At 38.4% G+C, this 20,853-nt stretch overlaps 1 protein-coding gene and 1 long non-coding RNA gene across 2 annotated transcripts in view; one reads left to right on the top strand and one right to left on the bottom strand.

The window, feature by feature from the left end:
• LOC138943131 (uncharacterized) overlaps window positions 1-20,853 on the bottom strand; it is a 344,651-nt gene that overhangs the window by 243,629 nt on the left and 80,169 nt on the right. The gene's annotated exons all lie outside the window — the stretch shown is intronic.
• LOC138943240 (neural cell adhesion molecule 1) overlaps window positions 1-20,853 on the top strand; it is a 101,490-nt gene that overhangs the window by 77,660 nt on the left and 2,977 nt on the right. Inside the window, exons 5-10 of the mRNA XM_070313849.1 lie at window positions 708-859; window positions 3,636-3,911; window positions 4,123-4,282; window positions 6,790-7,124; window positions 8,946-9,312; window positions 20,363-20,611. Of these exons, the coding sequence (XP_070169950.1) occupies window positions 708-859; window positions 3,636-3,911; window positions 4,123-4,282; window positions 6,790-7,124; window positions 8,946-9,312; window positions 20,363-20,611 (1,539 nt within the window). The remainder of the gene's footprint in view (window positions 1-707; window positions 860-3,635; window positions 3,912-4,122; window positions 4,283-6,789; window positions 7,125-8,945; window positions 9,313-20,362; window positions 20,612-20,853) is intronic.

Genomic DNA, 20,853 nt, shown 5'->3' with positions numbered 1-20,853 from the left:
CGCGACGATCCTCTTTAATTCCTTTTGTAAATCGCGAAGCGAATGTAAAATCGTTAAATTTACCGAATAACGAAATTTCGGAATGATTTTGCGAATACGTTTTTTCGTTAATTTCCTATAGAATTAACATTCCGGTATCGTTATTATTCTGACCATTTAATCTTATTTCCGGATTTTTCCTGGCGCAAAACGAATGCTTTTGTAATAATAGAAAACCGTTCTCGCCATTTCACTCGCTAGGCAACTTCGAAACAATAGCGATCCGCGCATAAAGTTGATTAAATTAATGTCCGGCCTCGCGAAAACTTGGCTATGTATACCGTCTTTAGCAATAAACTTTATTTATGTTTGCAGTAGGCATCTTTTTATATAAAATAATGGAGAAAGAAAGAAAAGGAAAAATAAATGGGAATTATATAAAAAATATATCCCTTATATTATAAATGGATAATGCAAGAATATCTATATTTGTTTTTTTTTTCTTTTTACGTAAAAGCAAAACACACGTCGCTTGAATTTTAGATAATAAGTGAACAATTTTGTAGTATGTAAATAACTATTTCGTCGAGACATAAAGCTTCTCTGCTTTTGTTCAATATTGCAATATCTCGTTTCTCTTTGATTAAATTGAAAGCGCTAAGAAAACGATACTGCGTATTCTATAGTTAACAATTATATGAAAACCATCATATATTTTACTGTTACAGTAAAACCGTTGGTAGTTCAAATCTTGACAAAGGAAGCGCGAGTTTCAGCCGACAAAAATTACGACGTGGAGTGTCGTACGAGCGGTTCACGGCCAGAAGCAGTGATCACGTGGTGGAAAGCAAACAAGCCAATCAAGAAGATGGCTCAAGCCGTAAGTCTAATATATATTTTCCGTATGTAAATTATCTTACGTACGATAAAATTGCTATGAAAAACGAAAATAGCGATCACTATAAAAAATTAATGCGCGCTTCATCACTTAAATGTGAGAAGGGAAAAAAAAACACTTTTTTTTTTTTAGTAGAAAGTTCTCTCGGGCCCAATTTGAAGATGTTAAATGTCAGCGCTCGGTCTGTAACTTTTTACGACCAAAATTTATAATGCTCTTATAAAATAACGCAAATAAGATGGAGAGTGGATAAATTCGAGTATCTTTCGGTAAACATTTCTTTTCGCTTTATTTTCTCTGCAGAATTTTCTCCATCTGTCTCCTTCTCTCATTATAAACTATATTTAATCGGATCAAGATTGCCATGATATATAAAATAAACTAATATTATGCCGAAAATTTAAATACGTATGTTATTTTATGAGCGAATTGGGAATGTTATCCTGTCGAGTATTCGAGTTGGAAAAATTGCACCGAGATTGTTTCTCGAGATGATATTGCCGATCGGATGTGAGCATCGTCGAAGATCTTGAAGACGGTTAGCGTCGTAAACGTCGCTGAAATGCGTTATACAATTCGGAGAAAAATTTTTAAAATCGACGTCCCGCGACTTGCCGCAGTTTACGACGATTCGTCCAGAAGTTAGGACGATGCAGTTATTTCGTTTTTCTTGCGGGCGACTTTTCGCGCATCCTCCTTTTTCGTTCGTTCGTGCGTTCTTTCATCCCCAATCCCCGAAACCTTCTCCCTTCGCAGTGACAGAGTGAGTACGAAAGTTTGCGATCCAGTGGATCCTTACTTGATAAACTTTTTCAAGGTTTAACTTTCTTTTCTCATTTTTGATACGCGCGACACGTAAAGATACCGTCGCCTACGTACCACGAGATGTTTCAGTAATGCTTGAGAACGTTAAATTTTTAAAATGTCTCACCAGATGTAACTGTCCTCCTCTTGCCTCAAGAAGCAACTTGGTCGCTAGCTATTTCGCCGCCGTGTATACTTCGCGAGAGAGTTCTACCCTTTCACATAAAAATGTATCACATACGTATCGATTGTGTATCGTGTTATTTCAATAAATTACCATTGTATCAATCGTAAATTCACTGAAATACATTGCTCCTGTTATCCCTTCTGAATTAATGTGTGACGTATCGCAAGTCATTTATCGGAATTTAACAATTTAAACGTTAAATAAAACACTCATTGAGAGATATCATTAAATGATATATGCAACATTTCTGATCATTGTCAATTATTGTATTATACACGTCGCATGAAACGCTAATTTTATCTATGTATTATAAAAAACGCATTGAATAAGCTTCGCTGATGAAAGTATTCAGCACTTTTGCATATCAGGATTTTACGATGACAGAGCGACGTTACCCTTATTAAAATATTTGAAGTACTTGTGACAATTATTACAACACACAAGAATATTTCATACTATGTTATATATTATGAATTTTTCCCTGCTGCTACATAGATAAATATGTTTGTTCGGAAGGTTAAGGTTTCTTTCCGATATGTTTCCAATCGAAAATCCTAAACAAATTGTAAAAGGAACATTTTCATGTACGACACGTGATGCGAATAAAAAAAATGCATTTTTTTTATCTTTGGATCTTAATGAATAAATTATGATACTAAAAAAATTGATATTTGTATATGTCTTTCGCGATTTCTCGCTTTTTGCGACGAAACGTCGAAAAGTAATCAGGATATTGTCGCATTTATGAGAGATTTCATTCGCGCAAAATCGATTAAGTAAAATCTTTTTTTGTCACATCACGCGGGAATCCTCTTAGAAAGCGGAGAAGTTAGAAAATATCGTGTTGGTAACGTTCGACCGACGTATCCGAACAGTGTGACCGTAACGTCACTCTACTACGTACCATCTACCTCTGCACGATATATCGATGCCCGTGTGTTGGACTGTCCAGAGGGTTTTATCGGGAAATTCGATCGCGTCGCACACCGAGGTGCACTGAAAGTGCAACGCAGCGAAGCTTACAAAAAAAAAAAAAAAAAAAAAAAAAAAAAAAAAAAAAAAAAAAAAAAAAAAAAAAGGAGAAAGAAAGAGAGAGGCAGCAACGCCACATTCATCCTGACGAACCATTACTTCCATTCATCGTATTCGCGATACTGATGCCGGTACGTGGCTTTCCCGATATATGTATGCCCGATGGTGCTATCATTAAAATGACATCGTGAAAGCGGGAGGGACACAAGCCGTGATGGAGAGAGGATCCGCGTGTCCTGGTCCCTTCATCCACCATTTCCCGTCGTTGCTCTAAGCATCATAAATCTTGAAAAACCGTTAATCCCCGGTGCTCTTTTATTTCGGCATCACTTTGGTCTAACAGCTTCCAACGATGTTAAATTAATATTAGCGGAGCGAACCCGCGTGAAAAATGAAACGGTGCTTTCAACGGCGGAAATGAGAAATATTCAAATTACGCTTACGAATCATGCGAAGATAACGGAGCACGTTAATGTGCTAATTAGTTTACGCGACTGACAGATCGAATGCGCGCGCGCGATTACGCTAATCGTACAAACTTTTTAATCGCTGTACGAAATATGCACGTTAAAAAATCATTACTCACAGAAACAGCTGATCTCTAAATCGATGACGTAAAATTATCTAGTCCGATTTATTCGATAAATTAAATAAGTCAATGCGTATATTCGATTTCGTGTACTAACTAGGTCGAACGAATCGACTCCAAAATCCAATATGCGTATTTAATTGCAGTATCCGCTCGAGAACAATCAAAGTTTGAGTATCCTCAGCTTCGTGCCAACTATAGATGACGACGGTAAATACTTGACATGCCGCGCGGAAAATCCTGCTATATCTGACAGCGCGCTGGAGGATAAGTGGCGGCTTGACGTACAATATCAGCCCGTGGTCAATTTAAGGATGGGCGAAACGTTGAATCCGGACGACATCAAAGAAGGCGACGACGTGTACTTTGAGTGTATAGTACGGGCAAATCCGAAGGTGTACAAGCTTGCTTGGTTCAAGGACGTAAGTAACACACACCCGCGTGTCTCTCGCGATGATGACCCGAAGAAATATTCTTACAGCATATTTGCAGTTTTGTCGTACACCCGTACGTAATTTCGTCATTTCGCGTAATTTTTCACTACACTTCACTTCTATTAGTGCGCGAGTATTTTTTTTTTTCAAATTACATTGTAATTACGATACAATCACGCAAAATTGCACGTGTTCACAGGGTAAAGAATTAAAGAATAATTCTACGGCGGGCGTAGTCCTCAGCGATCACTCTCTCGTCCTTCAAGGATTGACACGTTACTCCGCCGGCGATTACACTTGTCTTGCGGCGAACAGCGAGGGAAAGACCGCCAGTAATCCGGTCTCTCTTCGGATAATGTGTAAGTCGCAGACAGTTATAACACTTGTATAATTAATAGGCGAATTATCACGATCGAGAATTGGCCAGAGTAAACAATATACCGCTCTAATAGCATTAGAGCGTATGTCTCTCATAAACGCGGCATCGATTCCCCCAATTTCCCTCTCGCAACTACAATCCCTCGATAATTACTTAATCGATGGGTAAGCAACTCCGCAGTGTGAACAGAGGCAAGGCACAGCGAGGCGTTTGTCGAACGCAGGAGAAACGAACTCGACGGTTAAACCGGGGGATGGGGATGGGAAAAGGATGAAGGATAAAGGGGCAAACGGGAGGAGCACGGGTGTATAGTCTTCTGTGAAACACAGAATGCGGGTTATTCTATTAGTATGGTCGGTGCCCCTGATGCCATGGGGTGCCTGGCGTATCTGCATCTTGTAAATGACCTAAGAGGGCAGGAAGGAAGGACTAGGATGCATATTCAGTGTATGTAAAGCGTCGCTGAATATTCATGTGTGGGTGAACGCAGACTGGCAATGTGCTAAGCTAGGCCGGAGCCGATTTTAAATCCGTCACGTTGTGAGCACGACGACGTCGATCTCTCGCATTCGCGCGGGACAATCCGCGATATACAATATGTACGTCACGATATAGCGTTAGAAAATCACCGGAGTCGTGTCATGAGACGCGAAAGATTTTCTCCCTCTTGCTTTTTCGAGTATGCATTCGAGATACTCTTATATCACTTTCGTGATATAAAAATTTAATCTGCATCGCGCGATAAATTTCAGACTCGATTGTAAAATGACGTATCCTTGTCAATAATACTTTTAATATAAACACTCTCTGTACAACTGGACGAAAATTATTGTACCTAATATTCTAATGAATCTTAAAAGATGCATAATTTAGTACAATGTAATTTAAAAGTGATAAAGTTTAAGAGGAATAAGATATTTTCTGCAATGTTGTATGAGAGCGTGTATTAGAGAGATAGTAAGATCTGTGGATACTATTCTAAACAAATCTAACTGTTTGCAATGCAAATCGTCTAAGTACGGGAAAATTTCCGGTCGACGCGCATTTGATTCACAAATTTAGAAGTTTGCTAATATCTATTGTTAAACATATGGGTTAGAGTATATTTAAATCTTGATTATTTTAAATCTCTAATAAATTTTCAAATTTACATGTTCTCTATTTTAACAATGGACAATTAGGCACATATACATAAAATTCTATAATTTTTTTATGTCTTTATCAGATTTATTTGTATCGCTATATCTTTTTAGTTTATTTCTAAAGTATCACAATTAGTAGTATTAATAAGTAGAATAGTTAACGAACATACGCGATTCGACTTTCCGAGTTTTCGAACATTTATTATGAAACATCTAATTTGTTTTTGTTAGAATAGAGAAAAGAAGGAAAGAGTACGTTGAATGTTTTAGAAGCGAGACAGACTTTGACCCGACAAAATTCTCTACTTATCCCGGAGAAATTGCGAAATTATTCAAGTTGTATTTTTCTTAGAAACGCGTAACAACGTAAAAATATATTGTTTCTCGTTACATTTTCCTAAATTGTACAAGTTAATAAAATAGCGAATTTCCATAAAAAATTTTACTTTTACGAACGGAGGGTAAATGAAATAGGACGGTCGTGAAAGGATGCTTGAACGAAATAAATGACCCGACTACATCTCGGATGGTTTATAAAAGAACTGCGAAATATACCGAGACATATCCAAGAAAGCATCTTGTGATACTTGGCGAAGCTATTTTCGTTTTAGAATACGTCGCGTCAAACACAAGTAGAAGAGATCAATCTGATTTGTCAGTAGAAACTGTGTGTACTTGGAAAGTGTACTTGGTTATTCCAAAGTGTATATATGAGATAACGGATTAAACAGACACAGCCATCCAGGTGATGCTCCATAACTGCGCTGCAGCGTCTCCCCAACTTCTCATCTTCGCAATTAATTTATTACCCAACCGCATAGACTGTATCAAATTGCAACCAGACAGTCTCTCTATCCGTGATTCCCAGCCTTCGGTCGTAAATCATCACTCTAGCCATGTGGGACTTGCGCATGTCATAGCCTATCGCAAATACCGATGTCAAGGGAATTTCCTATTAGACTATCGATCGACCGTTGCAGCGAGTCGAACGTTGCCGAGCTGCTTCTTCTTCCGTTCGACACCCGCCGATCTCGCTGGGATACCCATTTAACTCGCCGCTAGTATTATTTCACGATAAGAACAGAATGTTGATTGATTTACGGTTGTACGTACGGTTGAGCGCAACGCTGGGGAAACGTAAATTAATCAGAATCGCTTTTTATGCTTATCATCGGACAATGAAATTTCTCGAGGCAGAAGAACGTAGGTAGAGACTGCGTATACTTTGTTATACACTAATCTTGACAATCGAGCCATAAATCATTCCTATATACTTCAAACTTCGCGCTACTCTATCGTTGTTCGTAGAGAGGTCATCGTTGACAAAGTATGACTTTGTTTGCAGATGCGCCGGTGTGCAAGGAGGGCAAGAGCGAGGTGGTGGTAGGCGCTTTGAAACAGGAAACCGTGTCATTAGTGTGCTCCGTGGAGAGCCATCCGGCGCCGGTGACTTTTCACTGGACGTTCAATAATTCCGGCGAACTCGTCGAGGTACCGCACTCGCGTTATTCTCACGTATCGGCCCCCGGCACGCCATCCGTCGCGGACAACCTGAAAGAGTACCAACAGTTTCACGGATCCAGACTCAACTATACACCGGCCACGGAAATGGATTACGGTACGGTGGCATGCTGGGCGAGCAACCAGGTTGGCAAGCAACGAACACCCTGCCTCTTTCAGGCAAGTACTTTTCCGACTGTGCCTTTTCGCTTCTTTACGTACGCGACTTCCGACGTGTGATTCAGGATTTCGTGCTCTTAGCTTTTTAACGCGCACGTGAACCGAATACATGCAAATACACGTGCGATAAGTGCTTTTATTGAAATAAAAGAGATAATCTTTTTCTATTTCACTGTATTATGATTATGCAGATTTCCTGGTCAATCTCAAGCCGATCTAACGAAGCTCTCGATGCATTAATAATTTCTGCATGATCAAAGGTTAATAAGTGAGAGGTTCTTTGAAAATACATTTCACGAGGCAAATATAGGATCTATCATATTCTTGAATTAACTTTAAACGAGAATTTCAATAGACGTTAAAAATTTACGAGACTTAATTGTAAGGAGAAAAAAATGTATTGTTGAAAATTACGAAATGATAAACGTTGATTTGTTATATAAGAAAAAATTATTATCAATTTGTTATTAAAGTTACTCAAATTACCTTTTGACAATTTATTACTAAACTTTGGTAAATGCGTTGGACATTTTTGTGTATTTTATAATCTTTTGACAAAAAATTCAATACCATGTTTGAATCCCCTTTATAATTTTATTTTCTTTTAACTTATTGATAATTTGTTATTAAGCTTTGGTAAATGCATTTGGAATTTTATATATATTTTATAATCTTTTGACAAAAAATTTAAAACTATGTTCGAATCCCCTTTATAATTTTATTTTTATTTTATTTTATTTTATTTTATTGTATTTTATTTTCATGAAATTTATAAAACATATCACACCAACTAATCCGAGACAGAATACATCATATTTTGCGCAAAGCAGATTTTTAAATTCATTGCAACAAAGAGATTATATTGCTTTAATTTTGTCCACGTTACAATAAATGTTTCAATTGTACATATGTAAGTTTCACTAATACTTTGTGCAAATTTCATTTATAGGACCGTAAAAATGTTCCTTTCTTTTATTAATATTTATAACATCTTATGAATAACTAATGTTTCATTCTTCATCAAATACAATATATTTCGGAGCCTTGTATAAAAATTTTTTGCGGGGCAACTTTTTTTATCTTAGTATTGTATATTGTTCTATACGCGAGAGGGAGAAAGAGAATTGTATAGTTCTTGTTGGATCGCTTAGCGTGTCGTAAAAGAAAAATTCTATTCGTCATCGCGAGAAATGATTTTGTCCGATATGACGTTTATCATAATATCGTAATTTATTTTAATCTGATATCAAGTGGTTTCTTTGATTGATAAAACTGAAACACCGAGCTCTTTCGATTATTGCGCCCATTCCTAGCCGTGCCGATCTGTTAACTATTCTTACTGCACTCTTCAAATATTCCGGTATTTACGACGTACGTCATGTTGCCAGCTATTCCCTTCATAAATTTTATACATTGTACATCCTGGCATCACTATGCTCCATACATTTTCATTTTGATCGATCGATAGTATCTACAAAGAATGCAGGGGTTGCCTTCTTTGACGGTGCAAACTGTGTTCGTATCTGACGTGCATACGAGAGTCTTCGAACGTGTGTAAAAACGTGTCGTTTATTGCAGCTGTAGAAAAGATGGATCGATCTCTTCTATAAGACTATGATAGAAGAATACACCATGTATAAGTATATCAGTTCAAACTTTTTGTTAAATTCTGTCAGTATAGAAACTATACTGCAATAAAAAAATTTCTGTTCGAGGTTCGAGCCTTTTCTTATGCAATGACGATTAAACTTTGCTTCGAAGAATATATTATTCGACTAATGAAAATATATTTCATCCCGGGCTTATGCATACTTGTTTCAGGTTATAGCCGCGGGTCGTCCGTACGCTCTTCACAATTGCAGCGCAACGGAGATGTCGGCGACCCTGGATATGGAGGAACTCGGGACGAAGTCGGGAACAGGACTGGTAGTCCGATGCCTGGAGGGTTACGACGGCGGTCTTCCTATATACAGTTATCAGCTCGAGGTCGTGGCTGACGAGGACGGAAGTCCGATTTTGTTCAATAAAACCGTGCCGGCAGGTCCCAATGGACCGACCTTCGAAGTCGCGGGACTTACGACAGGAAGAAGCTATCGACTTTTTCTTTACGCGCTTAACGCGAAGGGAAGGAGCGAACCCGCCATTCTCGAGCCAGTAACATTGAAGGGTGTCGCTATGTACACGACTGGTGAGTACATTTAGTTTTTCAAAAAACATTTTTCTATTAATGACTTTTTTTTTTTTTTTTTTCCCCTTTTATGATATGTGTATGAAGAAAAATTTGGAATATCGTTAAATATTATTAATTAAAAAATATGATTTCATGAATTTTAATAAATATTGCAAGAGAAATTTATTTTTCAAACACTGAATATATATCGTAAAACTGTTCAAAAAATTTTGTTAATACTATTTATAAATATAATTATTTATTGCAAGAATATATTGGGCAGAGTTTGAGAAAGACTATAAAGTCTTTTTTTGTTAACAATAATAATTATTCTCGTATTATGTGTAAGTAGAAGAAGAGAGATAAAACGTTTTATCCGAAAGTTGCACAAAACGCAGTTTGAACAACTTGTAAAGTTACTGGGTGAAGAAATCAGTAGTAACATGTATGAATTTGCTTTGCAACTATATTACATACATTTCTTTATGATCCTATATATCTATTTCTTACATTAAAGATACGTTCGCGCGCACTATCCTTCATTCTAGAAGAAACTTATGGCTCGTTAATCGCCTCGTCTACATTGCGCAAAATGCGGATATACACATTTTTTATACAGGAATACATAGATCTCTCGCTAATGGCGGGGAATGAAAGAGTTTGTATTCGTCAGCCGAACCGGTTTCCTTTCCCAACTTCCTACATTTACGCGCCGATCGTTGGTTGCTGCAACAATAACAGTCACGGTTTTTTTTTTTTTTTCGTCGGGCACCGCTGAAAAATCGAACGGACGTGCTCTCTGAAAAATGACGCGGACCGGCCGGGAAAAAAATGCTGAATTTCGCTTCCGACGGTCCATTAGCGCGCGTTCGGGGACTCGGTGCGCGTATAGCGCCTATTATACCCCTGATAGACGTCGCAAGGACAGCGGATATGATCGTAATTTCACAAATACTACGAGCGGACACGCCAGTATTGCAATTAGTCGGTTAACCGCCCCCGTAGTCTCCGCGACAGGCTCACACTGCGGTCGATGATGTTGTGAGCCGGTATCGGGATAGGTGAACGCGGGGAGGAGGGTGAATTCTACCGGCTTCTAGTGGAGGTGGAAGCGACTGCCAGTAGCTAGAGCTTGTAATGCTGAACGCAGCGCAACGCAACCGCAGGTATCGGACTCTGCGGACCTTGCAATTAACAAAACAGATTACTCTCAATCAACGAACACCTATACCCTGCTTCGGTGAACGCGACGTGACAGTTTCACTGGCTTTCTGCAACTCTCCATGTGATTCCGTGGGGAAATAGCAAACAGCGCGCGTCCTGCATTGATACACGCTGAGTTGAGTTACAGTCGGACTTCTTACTTTCAGTTGCGTACGTTAATCAAAGAAATTCGAAGATAATAAACACAAAAAGTTTATTTAATTAGAGAGAGAGAGAGAAACTTCTTAAAATATTTATTTTTATAAAATAATAAAATTATCTAAATGATTTGCAGACCTTTGTACACAATACGAAATATTATCTTCTATGTAATCTTCTACGATGGATTGCGTTTGAATTTATCAAATTTATCTTGAAATTTAATTGAAACTGTTAAATTAAAGAACACATATATCAAAGAGCTGATAAATATACTTATTAGAGGAAATAGCTATTCGTTGTCAATAAAGTCCTTCTGCTTTCATGTAGCTGCAAAGGGGAAACGTTCCTCGACGCCTCGGTATATTTCCCTGTAATATTGGTAGCGTTAAACCACGTTGCAAACTTGAAAGGCATCAACTCAAAGAACTCATCGTCTGAGCGCCTGTTCGCGCTGTCGTTCGTCGACACGAAAAAGCCAAAACGCAAGAACGTAATCGCCCCGTCTTGATCGATGTGCTACAGACTGCATTATATACGAAAAATTGCTGGAAGGTTGGCGTGCTCGAATTTCGCTGCAACGATCGGAAACTAACTTCCGCTCCTTTAATACGCGAAAGCAAAAGCTTGTTTCGCGCGCGCATGCTTCGACGAATATCCTGAGCTGAGAGCGAGCACTTATTAATAAATTCAACAAATCTTGCGCTAGCGCGAACCAAGTCGGGGAATACAACGATACTTCGATCATGCCTTTTCCCATTCACGGCGAATGTTTGATTATAATGGACTCTATCCGGGGCCCGGCTTTCCGATAACGTAATAGAAAGTCATTGGTAACATACGATCGCGGGTCAACACGAGGTTAATTCGGTTTACCGATTTCCAACGCCGCCAACCGCGTAGTCCCGAGTCTCGGCCACCCTCGCATCTTCATCCCCTCATCATCATCGTCGTCGTCGTCGTCGTCGTCCTTCGCTACCGGGTCGAACGCTCCTTATTCTCGGCCCCCTTTCTTCCTTCTTCGCTAATTCCGACACGCCTGACTTTGCACACTGCCTCTCTGTGTGCGAAAGTGGCGAGGTGCAAATATTGATTTGACGACCGTAACCGCGCGACGCTGATTTGCCCGAATGGCGACCCCGTCTACAAACCATCGAAGCCAATTTGCGGGTTCTCTTTGTATTATTCCCATCTAGTATTGTCGTATAAAACGCCGCAGGGGTCCGTTAGTGACAGAAGGCACTGCCAGTCTTTGTGCTGTGTTTTTTTGCTGCTTATTCTGATTCCCCTCAGACCAATATTCTTTATTGTTTCATAGCGATCTCGCACAATAGATATATATATATATATATAACATTATTTATTTCTCTATGGATATAAATATTTTTTTAATAAACACTGTTTCTCTTTTTTTCATTTAAAAATACAACGTTGGGAGAGAATTGTTTTATTAACGTTGTATTGACTCATGCAAAAGTTTCATATTAGAACAGACGAAATTATATCATTTGTATTTTGCAGAAAATGGAGGCGAATCTCCACTTTACACTTCTCACTTATCACATTCCCGAATAAATGCTTCCCTTTTCCTTCACTCCAACAAATCGTTGCGTTTTGCGGGGAGAGATTTTCCATGAAATGTTTTCGCGTATCTTACCGGTATCTCTTGTAAGGAAAACAAAAACTAGTTACGAAACGCTAGTCGGTAATGATACTGACACGCCAAGAAGAAGATATGATTCAAGTCGAGAAGTTTCTCTCGCCACTGTACGGGAGTGAGAAAAACGGTAACTCGACACGGCACGCCAGAAAACGAACACGAGGGGTAAGGCAAGACGGCGAGATGGCCAAGACAAGTAGAAAGAAAATTGTAGCGGACTCTTTTGCGCCCTCTATTTCGTAATCTTTCGTTGAACGTGCGCCGGCTGATCCATTAGGAAAATTAAACGGATGGCGAATATTCTTGTCCGCCCATGCGTGAACGTGACTTAAACACGACTACGATCTGCGGCGATTCTATGAAATAAAAAATATGAAAGACCTTTTTCTTTCAGACCGCCATCTTTCTCGAACGCTAAAGTCGTACGGAAGAAAAGGCAGCGTCGAGCGGAAAAAAGGGATGAGAAACAGGGGATAGAAACGAGACAGAATAGAGAATGGAAAGAGAACGTAACGGGGGAGGATACTTGGTTGCTAGGGGCGATACGCGAATATTCTTGTTGGAAACTCCATTCGCATATATAAGTCGCGTAACTATTTCAAAAGGATTACCAGAATTAATCCTAAAAGTTTCGTATCGAACGAGGGGATGCGATAAATAACGCGATAAGAATTTATACAAAGTATTAGACATTACAAGTTACGAATTCACCCTCGTTTATATTCGATACCAGAACCTGTAAATATAGACACCGTCTTGAAGGAAAGTGAACGTAATTATTCGGAAAAAAAAAATAATAATAATACAACACGTTCGACTTCCATTGATCTAAAGGAAAGGAAATGAACGTATCTTGGAAACCAGATTCTTTTCGCGAATCGATCGGCAATTCTGGCTCAAGGTTCTCAAGGTCTTCCCGAAAGTTCCCTTCGGCATTCTCGTGCGTGTTTGCAAAGTCGGTTGTGTTTGGCCCCGGAGCTACCACGTGGACGGTCTCAGAATGCAATTCTTTCGAAATTGCTTTCGGGCTTCCACGCGATTGCTTCGATTTGGAACGAATTACTTCACCCATTTCGAAGATAATTTTCATTAATTATGAAAAACAATTTTCGATAAAACTGCGTATTTATGATGATGAACATATTTTGATATGATTTCGTTAAATAATGATACAAAAGAAAAGACAATAGAGAGAGATACACAAGTTATATATTTACATTATATATATATATATATATATATATATATATATATATATATATATATATATATATACAGGGTTGGGAAGTAACGCGTTACTTGTAACGCCGTTAACAATACAGTTACTTTTTTTCGGTAACTGTAACGGTAATGGCGTTACAAATTTTATTTGTAACGGAAAAAGTAACTTCGTTACATTTTTCGGTAACGAGTAACGAATTTAACAGTTACTTTTATCGTTACTTTTTTCCAATTTTTTCATTTATTTAAGATATTATTCTTGCTATTGTGCGTGATAAAATTTTTATCTTAACCGTAAAGCCGTAAGCAAATCGACCAATTAGCATTCTTATTATGTTGTAAAAATGCTTGAATGTGATTGATCAACTTATGGCTCTTGCAGACCAGTGCGATGACGCGACGCGCGATATCCAATGAGAGCTTTATCTTTTCGGAAAAGCAGAGCTCTCATTTACTACCAGTTCTAAGTACCTTGCAACGAAAATGAGAAAATCTCAATAAATCTGACCTTATAGATTGCCATTCATTAGTTGAAGCTATTCAGCAAGGTTTAAATAAAAGGTAACTTATTCATTTGATTAATACATATGTTATTTAATTTTAAATAAGGATTTAATTGAAAAATATTATTTTATTTTAAACTATTGATTCAAAAGTATTAATTTCAATAAAACAAACAATGTCGCTTAATTTACTATATTTGATTTTAGATTTCTTACAATATTTGAAACAAAAGAATTAATAATAGCAGCATGTTTACATCCAAAATTTAAGTTAAACTCTATCCAAAACTTAAAAAACTTTTTATTAAATATAATACAGCTCTACCAAGCAGTGCATCTGTAGAAAGAATGTTTAGCATCGGTGGCTCTGTATTAACACCACAAAGAGGGCATTTAAATGATGATACTATGGAGCAACAAATTTTATTAAAAATTAATAAAGAATTTCGATAAAATTTAATCATTTATTTTGTAATAAACCTTGAATGAAATCTTGCTTACAATTTTTTAAAAGTTTTTCTTATGCAAAATAATTTATTAGTTTGTATTGTAAAAAAGTAACGGAAATTGTAACGACTCGTTACTTTTTAGTAACTGTAACGGTAACGAGTTACTTTTTAAAATTAGTAACGAGTAACGGTAACGAGTTACTTTTTAGAAAAAATAACGGTAACGGTAACGAGTTACTTTTATAAAGTATCTTTCCCAACCCTGTATATATATATATATATATATATATATATATATATATATATATATATATATATTCTCTTTTGCTAATATTTTAACGCGCTATTCTGAAAATTTTCTTTTAATCCGATGTCATACTCGCGCAAGAATCTCAAGTGGAGCCATTCCCCTTTATCAACAAGAGAGGGAACAGTTCCTTGCAGCGTCAAATGTCAACTAATAATACCTGAATTCAAGGCGCTGCGAGAGTTTGCTTTCTCTGGCAGTCTTGCTGACAGATTTTTTGAATGACCGGTAGCACAGTGTTCCTTAACACGGGCATGCGCAACAACGTCGAGTGGCTCAAAGAATTCCTCCTAACGCCGTTCTCTGGCGTCGTCGAGTCGGCTCTTGCTTTATTTACGCAGGTAAGACAAAGTGCATAGTCAACACGACGCGCGGCAAAAGAGCGGCTTGAGTGCATTAAAATCCTGTTTAAGGCAAACAATTGCGCGCGCGTACTCCTTCTCCCTTTAATCCTTCAACCGTGTGACGCGAGTTATTATAATAATTACTCCGAGTCCTACGAGGAAGCGGGCGAATATTTTTCATAAAGCTTCAACGATCAACCTTCCCCTTTCTCGTGTCACTGACTTATATTTTATCCGAATAAACGTCTCCGATCCAACATCTCTGAAGTTCTTTTTATTCAAACGTAAGAGAGCTGCTATCTGTCATAATTTGCCGCGTAAATGTTCACAAAATCCAACATTATCGCTGCTCGGCGCCGCTATTTTTTTCTTCGTCCTTGCGAATATTATATCTATTTTTACAATTTTTCGCCGCCATCTATGGGGCAACTATGGTATATCCCCGTAACTATATCCTCCGCATCGGCGCGGTCCTGCAATTTCACACTAGAAAAAGTTTAATTATTCCCGGTGCCAGAGACATATATCCTGGTGTAAACACACTGTCGATTGTACAAGCGAGAGACAGGCAGTTCTGCTCTCGACTAAACTCTTTCATGAAGGAAACGCAGCAAAGCCGAGATGTAACGTCCGCGCATTCACTTGGTCGCCGGATGTCATTCCGCTTACTTTCTCTCTCCCTCTCTCTTTCTCTTTCCATCTCTTCTTTCTTTCTTTTACTTTTGCAGTCCGCGAGACGGAGTTTAAATTGGTCCGCTTTCCGCCGGCAATCAAAGTCTAATCAAACTTTAACGAGTATCACGAATGCTCCCTGGGTAACCGTCAAGCCGAGAATTTCAGCTACCTTTTGTCTTCTGCAGGACTGCGGATAACAATGGATTTACGATCCCTTTTAAAAATTTCAACGACGCCGACGGTGATGGCCGATCCAAGGAACGGTACACCGGGATTACACCGGCTGCTTCTGTTTTGTCGGTCTTTCTTGCGAGCGCGACCGATTTGCGCGAAATTTGCTAGCTTACCTCGATCAATGGTCCGATGATCTTTTCTTTCCATCCAATTGGATTGTCTAATTGGTTTCAGAGTAACGTTATCGCGTATTAATCGGTACCATTCGATTTCTAACTGAGAAGCGTACACAGCTCCTCACATTTTACTGTCGATGTTTATTTATATAGTAATGTGTGCGATCTTCTATTTTTTTATCAACAAACTTCGGCCGTTACGCTCTCACGGGATGAAATTTTGCGTATTAATGCCATGCGTCTTATAAACGTCTTTTTCTAGGTAGCTCTTAAGAAGCACCTCTCCCCTTGAATACATTCTTTCGCTCACTAACATTTGCATAATGGACTTTTGCCGAGAATTTATTCGCTCGCAATTTACACGCAAGCGCGCAACGCTTTTGACGAATATATCGTCGGCATTGTTAATTCCAAATACCAATTTATTCCGACAGACAATTGAAATTCGAATTCAGAATACACTAATATTACGTGTAATGTATACTATCCGTTTTAATTTAACCATATAACAGTATGATGTTGAATGCAAAATAAACCGCGCGTCAATGCACCATCGTGTACAATTATACCGAAAATTTAAAATGCTAAAAACACTCTGGAAAAGGTTGTTTTTTTCTTCTTGTATTTTTTTCCATTATTTTAATGCAGTTTTGTAATTTGCGTGGAAATCAAATCTCTTAAAACTCTCGTTAATACGTAAAATATAATTTGCTCGAAAAGAAGCATTAATTTGCCAAAAGTGGATGCGTACAGCGCATAATACATATCATTTCCTCTTTATATATAATTATGTTACTATTATGAAATTACTTTCTAAAATAAATTGATTTTGAAATATTATATATTTTATAATATTATATATTTATAGATCTGTAAATAATAAAAGAAACGCATTTGTTACGATATAATTAACTATTATATATTATAAATCTGTCAAGAATTTATAGTATCTTTAGCGTCTAGGTTATTCGTTGTATAAATATATAGTATTATTGTTGAATTATAAAAAATTATATTCACGTCTAAAATATTTCAATAATCCATGATTAGTAAACGCAATTTATTCACAATATTAGGCTAATCGTGTTGAAAAAAATATACAATATTTATTACCGCCTCGTGCTAACTACAACTGCAAACGACAAACCAGAAGCATCAAAGTTACAGCCTGTACTTGCAATCTAGGAGCGATCTCATTTACACCGTTTCATTTCTTTGAGATCCTGAATGGGCCGCGGTCGGTTTTAAAGCGCTAAACGAGCTTTAAAAGGCGCATCACACAAATACACACACACACACACACACACACACAAACAGCCGTCTTTTCGTATTTTTAACTAAGCTGCAAGCTCGTCGCTTCAGAAATTACCGCTCGTTTAAGCTTTAGTTATCGCGTGTAATGTAATAGCAGTGTGTGGAACTTGTATTCATAATATTCGCCATTATTAATACAGCTATCGTAATGTAAAATGACAATAACGCATTTCGATAATGCATGAATGCCATCTATCATGTTAATTATAATTTCGCCGTATTTCATCTCGCGGTATTGCGCATTTTAGCAAATCAAGCCGTATATTAAATTCTTGCACATTTGAAATAATAACTTGCATAGATTACGTGATTTCGGCCAAAGAAAATTCGAATGAAATGATTTATGACAAGTGGACGAAATGGAGAGAATACGAGAAAACACAAAGACAAAAGGATATGGTTTTTAATGCCCATACTGTCCCCCCCTTATATACAAATCAGTTTATGTTTATACGTTCACGAGCATATTCGTAACAATATTCCAGATGGACTTTTGCATGGATACTTTTTATAAGAGAGCATTAAAAAGTGTCTTTGTAGATGTGCATTAATTGATAATTATATTCTTTGTAAAACTTTTGCTAGAAACGCGTACAAACAGATACTTACACGCGCACGTGAACATGCAGAAAATGCGGATCCGCAGGAGGTGTTCATATTGTATATTGCGCAAATATAACAGGAATGCCTATTTACATGGAAGGGTTGAATTATAATGATAGACATATCTACGTTAATTATTATCGCACTTATTAAACCGGGCGCCTCATATTGATGACGCTTGTCTCTTTGATAGTCAGGGAGATTACTGTAATAAAAAGAGGAAACGTACGAAGGAATGCTATCTATGTTATTTCATGAAATGGTTTTTTTTTTTTACAAAAAAATCACGAGTACATGGATGGTTCTACAACCGTATATATATGTTTATTTAAAAGGGGAATAATACAGCTATGTTATTAAAAGTTAGCTTTAATAAAGAGAATAAAGTAAATGTAATTATGAGTAATGTTGTGCCTCCGGAGAGGCACGGCAGTTGGGATCGTTTGCCGGAAGGAATTTGGGAATTCGGGCTCCGCCTGAGAACTTCACTGTTTTTATTTGTTTAAAGATTGACACCTTTTCAGTTAAATAAATATATTAATATCTATTTTATTTGTGACTTGATTACAATGTTCCCGCACTTTCGCTCGCGTCGCGTATCACGATAACGGATATCTTAACGTGCGCGTATCTAGAATCGAGTTTCGGTCTCGAGACTCGCCTCTCGCTTCTTCGTATATATTTCTGCCGACTGCGTGGCTATTCAATATTATAATAATTATTGATACTCGTTTTGACACTCGCGGTTGTTAGAGATATTGCTCGCGTAAAGGAATAAAGATTGCCCGCGTAATATTAATTAATGATCAAGACTGCCCGCGTAATATTAATGGTAAAGACTGCCCGCCGTTCGTTAGCGGTGGGCCTTTTTATTAACTCCCTTTGGCTACCCGGCAGGGGGTCGTTTAGCGACAAGGCTGTGTGTCGTGTCGCTTGATTTTGGCAATATCCGGATGCAAGTTAAGAAGTTCTAAGTAGAACTTCTTTGCTTGCACTTTCGCAATTTCTTTATTCCTTTTTATTTCGCTTTTAAGTAGGACTTCTACGTTGCATTTTCGCAATTTCCTTCTTCCGCTTGCCCTGATTTCCGCGTTTTCGCAATGAAATGATTGCACGGTCGCTCGGGTTTAGCACGTGGCTCGCGTTGTCAGCGCTTTGTTCGGTCAACGCTCGTAACGTGATCTGTATTCGCGTTACACGTTGAGCAATCATATAAAATGATATGTATTTAGAATAATATATTTAATAATTCGTGTATAGCCTGTTCGGGCTATAACAGTAAGCTGAGGAAACATTGTTCAGAATATTGATAAAAGATGAAAAAACTATGCAATCACAGCTGGAGCATAAATTGATCTTTTATACGCGCGATCAAAGCGTATCATGATGCTGTGACATTGCGTAATATTCCGCGAAGATATAATCCAATGAAATTGTAGCGGGAGAGAAAAAAAGGATGGAGATGTAACTTTAATCGAGTTTGTCTTATACAATAAATCTATTACAGTAAACAAATGCGAAATTGAGTTTGTTGGCATAACAAACTATCGCATCCATAAACAGCAGTTACAATCTCTTTTTCCAACACGGCTCAAGCTTTAACGATTGTACCCAGCCTGCGAGCGGAATTATCACAAAGAATCGGGAGGAGAGGGAGTTTAGCTCTCGCAATCAGGCCACTTTCAGAAGAGCGCTTTACGATATATATATATATATAAAGACAGTGCATCCGTTCAACGATCTCTTTTCGATCTACAGCTGTACGTACTCTTTGCGCAGGGCGTTGTCGCGCGTCGATAATAGGGAAAATATCGAATCGCTTCTTTTCTCGTACCTTCGTTTACCGAGACAAAGATAAAAGCTATACGGCGATGCGTCCGCATGGAAAGATCATTTCCGCGTACGCCGGGACGTACGAAACATTTATTACGATCCTCGGTTTCTATTCACGAATTTGCAGCAACTCGGACGAGCAACGCAACGCAATCCGCTGATAATTGGAAAACACCAACCCTTGATTCGTATCGCCGTTCCCACTTCCTTCCCCCTCAGAGAAAAGTTACTTGTAACGCTTCCTGCTCTACGAGTTGCCAAGTTCTACTCCACGTTGAACAGAATGTAACGGATTCGATAAAAAGGGAGTGGGAGTCTCGAGTTGTTATATTCGCGAGGAGCAAAGGGGCGAGGGGGGGAGGGAGGGGGGAGGGAGGGAGGGAAGGAAGAAGGAAGATCGATACAGGTTCCAGTTGATCGAGCATTTTGCATCGACTGTCGCGGCAGGCAACGCCAACGCATCGATGCTGAATCCGTTGTTGCTGGGCTTGGCAGCCATGGCGACCCTATTGGCCCTGGCCGTTGCTGGAATCCTGGCGGCGCTCTACCGGAAGCACTCCACCGGCCGACCCGGAAGTCCAAAGCACGCTCCCATCGTATGCGAGCCGCCTAATGCAGGCGCAACCACCCCAGTGCACCCTCAGACCAAACAGGCGGTCGATGACATCGATCCGGACATCATACCGAACGAGTACGGTAAGTCCCCATATTGGCCCGATAACTCAATCGTTAGAAAAGAATTTGCTTGTGCGCTTTTCTTTTTTTTTTTTTTTTTATGTCGACGACGACATACCTATATGGGCCGTCGCATTATTTTCATTGTTGCCGAGAATTTTGTAAAAAAGATCGAAAAGCCACAAGATAAAAGAGAGAGAAAGAGAGAGAGAGAGAGAGAGAGAGGATTATATAAAAGTAATTTTCGATTTTTGAGAAACACA

The sequence above is a fragment of the Polyergus mexicanus genome, unplaced genomic scaffold (assembly GCF_030449975.1).
Source record: "Polyergus mexicanus isolate NDT 795.1 unplaced genomic scaffold, iyPolMexi1.0 SCAF_25, whole genome shotgun sequence".
NCBI lineage: Eukaryota > Metazoa > Arthropoda > Insecta > Hymenoptera > Formicidae > Polyergus > Polyergus mexicanus.
The sequence above is the reverse complement of the archived record's forward strand: the minus strand, read 5'-3'. Positions and strand labels throughout refer to the sequence as shown.